Below are 8,232 nucleotides of genomic sequence, written 5' to 3'. Positions count from 1 at the left end.
ACAGATTTGCTGTTTCATGTGCAATCACATTTTTTATTGTACTATGTTATGGAAATGCTTGTTTTATTCCATAAATTAAAAATAAAATAAAAGAATTTGAAAAAAATCCAGCATCTATGAGAACATTACAAAACAGACTTTTCCTGACTCCAAGTCTGGCACTTTTAAAAACCATTAATTAATTCAATTTATCTTCAAGTATGTAGGAAATAAAAAATTCCTGACTGAATTTTAAGTTTTAGGGGAAAAAAAAGTAAAAAAAAGGCTTTTGTATTAATACCAAATGACAAAGTAAGGCATTATTTACTCTTTGGAATGAGTTAATGTGATACTGTAGTAATTATATCGATTTGGTGCAAAACTGTATATCAATTTTATTCTATGTTGTATTTTCTCCCACACAATGTAAACTTCTTGAGGCAGTTTTTCATCCATATTTGTATTCCCAGTGCCCAATACAGTGCCCTGCAGTTGACAATTAAATGTTTGAATTGAATTGAATCAATAGCTTTGTTTGAATGTCTCCTATAGAAGTCCCTTTCCTTCACATCTTGACTATTCTCTTTCCTTTTCTCTCTTGCTCTTACCCATGCCAACCTCCATACTTGGCATGGACATCTGCCTTCCGCCCACCACCCCGACCCCCTTATTTTCATCTCTAGCTGCTGAATTTCTTCCCGTCTTTCAAGGTCTAGTTTAGATGATCCTCCTCTCCTAACTTTTCCATCCGTCCTTCCATGCCCAGTTGTAGAGAACTGCTCCCACTAAACTGTTCGGAGGACTGTGCCTAGACCTCTGCTTTACATCAACTTCTTTATTGTATATAGTTATTTGTATATGTGTATTTTCTCTATTAGTCTCCTCAAATGGTGCTGGTAGGCTGTCCAGGTTTTACAGGCATACAACAATGAGGTCAGCACAACAGCTCTGTATACATTCAGTTTGGTAGTCAGTCTAACAATTTTGTTTGGAATCTCCCGAACACTGAGCTAGCTCTGGCGTGCCCATTATCAGTGTGCACATCCCTGGAAACGAACTTATCCACAGCATTCAAAACTTCTCCATTTGCTGTAATTGATGGTTCCACATATGAATGGTGTGGTGGTGGCTGATGGAGCACCTGTGTTTTCTTGGTGTTAATTATTGGTCCGAAATTAGCACAAACAACAGAAAATTGATCCATACTTTGCTGCATCTCAGTTTCAGAGGCTGCACTGACTGCACAACCATCTGCAAACAGGAAATCATGCACCAATACTCCCTGCAGTTTGGTCCTGGCTTGTAGCCTTTTTAAGTTGAAGAATTTACCACCAGTGCAGCAGCTGACCTTGATGCTATGTTCATCCTCACTGAAGGCGCTTCCATTTGAACTGTCTTAGGAAGATTCTGCAGATCACCTGGCAGGATAAGATATCAGACACTGAGGTCCTTTCTCGAACTAAACTGCCAAGCATTCAAACTCTACTGCAGCGTGCACAACTCTAATGGACAGGCTGCTGTTCAAATGCAAAACATACGCTTGCCAAAAAGATTATTTTATGGAGAACTCACACAAGGCAACTGCTCACATGGTGGTCATAAAAAGTTATACAAGGACACTCTCAAGGTCTCTCTTAAGAACTTTGGGATTGATTGTGTGACATGGGAGACACTGGCACAGGACTACTTAGCATGGTGTGCCCACATCAGAGAAGGTGCTCTGTTCTATAAGCAAAGCAGAACAGAGCTCAAAAGAAATGTGAGATGAGCAAATTTAGAGAATCCACCCCAAATGTTCACATGGACTATTTGTGCCCAACCTGTGGTATAACATTCCATGTTCGTATTGATATGATCAACAACACTCAGACATACTGTAACTTGACTCTAGTATAGTGAGTCCTCTTCAAGAATGAAGGACAACAACCAATTTTCTCTATTAGATTCTAAATATCTCAAGAGCGTGGACTGTGCTTTATCTACAGTGCCTCATATACAGTAGACTATTAACAAGTGTTTGTTAAAGTAATCTGAAGTGGTTTTGATAAGTATGATGATATCAGATGTTCTTTACATTTGGGGCTTTCTCCATTAATGATTTGCAGATACTCTTGTTACATAAGCTAACATTTATATCCAGATAAATTCTGTGCTATCTAGTGCCCCAATTTCTGACAGTACTCAGACTGAAAGATAATGGATCATAACATAGTGTTTGCAAAGAAATTCAGAATTAAAAATAACTCTGAATTTATTTCACACAAATGTAGTTGATTTTTTTCATTGTCAACCTTTAATTTTTCATTTGTACATTTGGAGAAACTTCTTCTTAGTTACATACTGAATGAGTGAATTATGTGTCACTAGTTTAAAATAAGAGCTATCTTTCCTTTACATCAAAACTTCAGTTACCACTCCAAATGATACAGGGATGATGGTGACTTGGAATCAGGAACACCAGGCTCCTCTTTAGATCAGTGATTCGCTTCCTTCAGAAGTTACTTTTAAAATAGAATACAAGGATGATAATGACAATGTCCTCACCAAGACAATGACATGTCCTCATCAGGACAAAATATAGCTAGTAGGCTGTTTTCTTAATAAACTTAGTCTTTCTCCTTTATTAATACAGGGAAATTCTCATAATCATGGGGTGAAGAAACTGCATGACCCAGTGATGTTAGGTAGCAGTTGACAATCGCTGGTAGTGGCTAACAATTCCTGCCATCTCACATCCCCAGATCTGCTGATGTTATCATTTTCTGTGAGACCTACGGATTGGTCATTTCAGTTTGAGAGAGTCAATAGAAAATGGCAGTGGTACTGGAGGGACTGAAAAAGTTCCGCTTTATTAAACTCACTCTTCTCACAGTCATTTGCTTTTGGTAAAGTCATATGGTTTCCACCACTGAGCAAACTGCAACACTTTCTTCCTCTGGTTTTCAAAGTTCTCTCGGATTCCCTTCCTCCAAAGTCTTGGTTCAGCATCCAGCATACCACCAATAATTTCCTATTTAATTGAAAATAGAAACAAAACTTTATTATTTGTGCAAAGAATGAACAAAAAGTTAAATGGTTTTCCATGCTAAAACAATGTTTAAATAGCAAGGCAAGTAAAAAGTCCCAATTGTAGTCTACTTGATTCAATAGGCCCTATGATTTTCTCCAGACCCTTTATTTCTCCTCCTGTCTTATTGAGAATCATTTTTCCATTTCACTCTTTGTTAGCAAGCTCCAGCAAGCAATGGGGACAGCATCCTCCTCTGCTCACTCTCTCACACACTGCCCCTCCCCCATCCAATGTTTGCCAAGGCCTATATATTTCACCTTAACATCTCAAATATGCCCTCTTCTCTCATATGATACAGCCAACACCCTAGTGCAGGCCCCTCATCTCCTCATGCCTGGAATATTGCAATATCAATGCTGTGTCTTGCCTGCCACAAGTCTCTACCCATTCCAGTACATTCTCTATTCAGCCACTGAGGACTTTCCTGAGGCACAGTTGTAACCATGTCATTTCCATACTCAATAAATTCCAGTAACTCCTATCACTTTAAGGACCAGAGATAAAATCTGTTTGGCATTCAAAATTCTTCATAACCAACCCCTCTCCCCCATTTTTCTAATCTTATACTTTATGCCCCACCCACGTACTTTTGATCCAGTAACACTGGCCTCTTTGCTGTTCACCTAAACTCCATCTCTTGGCTCTGGGTCTTTTCTCTGGCTATCTCCCACGCCTAGAATGCTATGAGCTACTTAAAGGCAGGGATTGTTGCTACTTTTCTACTTGTATCTTATGCATTTAGCATAGTGCCTTACACAGTGAGTATTTAATAAGTCCTCATCCATTCACATATCCACTCTCTCTCATCCCATCTCTGTGTCTTTGCACTAGCCATGCTTGAACTGTTCTCCATCATTTTCATATCCTGGAATTCCTTGCTTCCTTCCAGATTCAGATTCCTTCTATATGAAGCCTTTCACAGTCCCAGGATGCTTGTATTTATTTCGTCTATATTATGGATATACTTATATATGTTATCTTTGCTATTATAATGTAAGCTCCCTAAGGGTAAGAACCATTTAATTTTGACCTCTGCAGTCTCAGAGTTTAGCTCAGTGCCTTGAACTTAATGAAATCCTTGATAACTGGTTGGTTGATTGAAAAAGAGAAAGGACCAGAAAATATGAAATGAAAGTGAAAGTGAGAACTTTCGTAACTCTGATGCCCTATTTAGAGCTTTAAAGCTTCAGTTCAGGAGGACTTCAGAAGAGCGAACACCTTATACCTATGAATTCTACATGAGGCAGATTGTTGTTATGGCCTGAGCAATGAGGACAATGATTCACAGAGAGAATCACAAACTAGAGTAAAAGAAGGATGAGGGCAAAAACAGGCTCTAAGAGAGCAGCTGGAAGTCCCTCGAGTTGCTGGACACTGTGAGGTATACATAAGGTAGCTCACCACATAAAGTGAACTGAATTTTTCTGTATACAAATTCAGATTTTAATTAATATTCACTGAACAAATTCATGGTCTCACAGATACCTTAATGGCTATTTAGCTGAATCTCCTCATTTTATAGATGAGGAAACTGAGGCCCAGGGATTTGCGATCTGCTCAAGGCACACAGATAGCAAGTATAGAAGCAAGATTTGAATGTAGAGCCTCTGAATGCAAGACAAGTGATCTGCATTCTCCAAACTATTATTTTAACAAGTACCAATAAATGATAATCATGAGGTCTGGTTCTTGCCAATCGCCTAACATTACATATTCGATTCTGTTTATCAGAAAATAATAGTTGCCGTTAATAGCAGGCTAATGCAGTCTTTTAGAGATCTAAGATAGGGAAGGTATCATGAGCTGCTGTAATTTTTTAATATTAAATAATATGTGTTGTAATAAATCAAATAATTTGGTTTGGCAGTCACCTTCTCAAATTAATGTATTTCCTAAAAGGTGAATAATATAGACTATTCTTCACCATAATATTAGGCTTATTTTTAAATATAGTCACAATGTTTTATAAGCTTGCTTATAAAATTCCTTCTAAAACCATGATTTACATCACATTGGAAATTTTATTCTTTCCAGTAAATTTTATTTTTTATAAACAAAACACTCCCTACTTTTCCCCAAAACCAAAATAGCTTACATAGAAATACGTTCTGATACACTATGTCAAGGTTTCTTCTATCAGAGCACTGATCAGCCCTTGACAGATAAATAATAATGAGGAAGAGGCTGGTGGCTTGGGTTCCAAGCCTCTGTGTCACTTCCTTTTGGCTTCTGAATCTTAACTTATCAGATAATCCTGACAACACAGAAAGACAAGCAAGGGTCCTTTAAATACAAAAGGATCGGGGGGCAGCTAGGTGGTGCAGTGAGTAGAGCACCGGCCCTGGAGTCAGGAGGACCTGAGTTCAAATCCGGCCTCAGACACTTGACACATGTACTAGCTGTGTGACCTTGGGCAAGTCACTTAACCCCAATTGCCCTGCCAAAAAAAAAAAAAAAGCAAAAAAAAAAAAAAAAAGGATCGGACAGGTAGGTGAGAGTTGAGTAGAACTTAGCAATTCTAGTCTTCAAGTCAGAAAAGACACCTATTTCCATCTCTGTTACACAAAAAGTATAATAGGCTGAAATACCTTTTAAAAAGGTACTGCTGAAGTGTAAATTTCTGCAATACTACTAGTTTGTAAGCATGTTCATACCTTTCCAAAATAATGAGGAAACTTCTGCTGGTCTTCAATAACATGGGCAAAGCCTCCTTGAAGACCAAAATCCACAGAGAAGTAAGGTAGACCTCTGGGCACCTAAATACAAACAGAGCATTTGTTAAAAATGGATACTGACTCAAGAAGTTTAAGACTTAGAGAGGCCATCTAGTCTTTCACCTGGATTTATGGCAAGTCCCTTCCACTTATCACCACTTACCACTTCCATCTCCAAAGATAACTCTCATATCTTCACAGAAAGAGATTTAGAAACCTAACTTTCTGTGTAAGTCAATCTCAACCTACTGTCAGGACCTGCCATTCTGAATCTCTAACTGCTATTCCTGAAGTTAATTCCTTCTGGTTCTATTCTCTGTAAGAATCCTGAAGGATAGGCCAGGGGAATAAATCACTAATCCTTTCATATATTCACTATTTTCTCAAATTATACAAGGTCTTAAAAATAATATTCATCTTCTATTCAAAACAAATAAGACAAGAATCATAGGATCATGAATTTAGACCTAGAAGATACCTTATAGATCTTCTAGTTTACACCCTCCTCTTTATTTTATTGTTGAGGAAACTTAGGACCCAAAGGGCTAAGTAGTTGTTTCAAGGTAGTAAGCAGTGGCAGAGCCATGATTCAAGCTGGGTCCAGAATTAAATGAAGAAAGCAAACTCAATCGCATTTGGAAAACTGTATATTGCTTTCTATGATCCCAAGCTGTTTCACCAAAATTTTTTTAAAAAAATTCTTCTTAACATCAATAATATCCTTCCGGGATGCTATATAGCTGCAAATCATAAAACTCCCAAATCTCTGAATTATCAAAATTGCAAGCAAACCAAAGAACAATAGATATATAATAAGCATAACAAGGCTAGAAAATATCAATAATGATGATTTACGCACCAGAAGCATCATTAAATATATTATCTTATAAGTTTATAACCAGAAAAGGATGAGGCTGGTCATATAATAAGAGTAAGTCATAATAGGCTAACATCCTGAAAGCTAAACTGATACCCATGGAATATTAAAATCTGCAAAGGAAGGCCTTCAACTTCTTCAGTATATGTTTTGTGGAGGATTTATAGGAATGACAAGTACAAAAAACACACAGGATGAGATGGTATGGGTGGCTGATGAGCTGCATCATCAGAGAGAGTATCCACATCAATGACCATGAATTGACCATTAAAATATTTCTTATAGGCCATTTCAACTATCCTGTGCAGGCTTTCTGTAGCTGTTATTTTGTGTTGATTTCCTGATGAAGCTAAATCTCTCCTACAGAGTCATAAAATCAGTTACTGAACGTAGATTTTGAGGCAGTGAATAATTATCTTGATATCATTATGCACTGTAGTCTAACACCTGACAATGGGCAATGAAAGTCAATGATCTAATCACTATTCTTGCCTCCATTTATTATACCACACTGAAAAAAAAGACCAAAGGACCAAAGATAAGGATTCGAGTCATGAAAGAAAAATATAAAAAAAACTCAGAAACTGTTAAGTTTATAGATTATGTTATATATAACATGAATGATTCCTACATCTTAGAAATTACAACAGACCAAGAACCTATCCAGTGAGAAAGATAAATTTTATCAGCAGTGGGTTACATAACCAATGAAGCAGACACAATACCCTGTGGAACCAGAAGGTACATAGAGCTTTGGCAAGAAGTATAAATAAGGTTCTTGTCCAGCATTGAGCGGACAGAAATTAAAATAATGTCAGAATAAGTCAAGTGTGTAACACTTCATGCTCAGACACACTTTAATCATTTAGAAAGACACTGAAAACTTGTTAACCTAAAAATCGTTCTCCTTTAGAATTATTCTCTCATTCAAGTTTTCATGATTTCATCCATAGATATAAAAATTCAAGAGCTGGAAGACTTCAAGAAATCATCTGGTTCAGTTCCCCACCTAAGACTATTCTCAAAGTACACCCAGTGTAAGATCTGGGACATTATGGTAAAGACAACTGTTACCACCAATTAAAAAAAAGTTTAAATTTAACTTTCATCTTTTAATTTTTTATAATTATTTTTCATCCATTTTGCCTGAGTCTTTATCATCAGAACATTGGCCACTGGTTCCAGATGATTTATTTTTTGGCGATGACATAAAAATGATTTATTAACCTATAATGAAGTTGTGATTTGTGTTGGTGGAAGGAAATTCCAAATGATGAAATCAGAGATCTTCTGAGGTACTGATTAAATCAATAGTATAAGATCTGAATGTCTCCTTAATTTCAGCATCTACCCAGACTCCATTTTCATTTAAAAATAAGTACTAATTGCCCCATTTTCCCAGAAAGTTATACTGATAGCAAAGCACTACTACTACAGGAATTACAAACATTTATTTTAAAGTATCCCTTTTAAGATATTTGCTATTGCTACACAGCCCTCTCTGGAATTTGTGAGAGTTACCACTAACAACAAAAATATGTGACTATTTCCTCTCCTTTTATGAGCAACAAATTCATTCTTATCATGTAGGA

The 8,232-nt window shown here is 36.9% G+C and overlaps 1 protein-coding gene across 1 annotated transcript in view; it reads right to left on the bottom strand.

Annotated features, from left to right (window-relative positions):
• Positions 1-2,803: 2,803 nt before the first annotated feature.
• Positions 2,804-8,232, bottom strand: part of CWF19L2 (CWF19 like cell cycle control factor 2) — a 134,213-nt gene continuing 128,784 nt past the window's right edge. Inside the window, exons 17-18 of the mRNA XM_036745740.1 lie at positions 5,704-5,805; positions 2,804-2,989 (exon numbers count right to left, since the gene is read on the bottom strand). Coding sequence (XP_036601635.1) covers positions 2,852-2,989; positions 5,704-5,805 — 240 coding nt within the window. The 3' untranslated portion in view covers positions 2,804-2,851. The remainder of the gene's footprint in view (positions 2,990-5,703; positions 5,806-8,232) is intronic.

This window comes from Trichosurus vulpecula, chromosome 2, assembly GCF_011100635.1.
Source record: "Trichosurus vulpecula isolate mTriVul1 chromosome 2, mTriVul1.pri, whole genome shotgun sequence".
Taxonomy (NCBI): Eukaryota; Metazoa; Chordata; class Mammalia; order Diprotodontia; family Phalangeridae; genus Trichosurus; species Trichosurus vulpecula.
The sequence above is the reverse complement of the archived record's forward strand: the minus strand, read 5'-3'. Positions and strand labels throughout refer to the sequence as shown.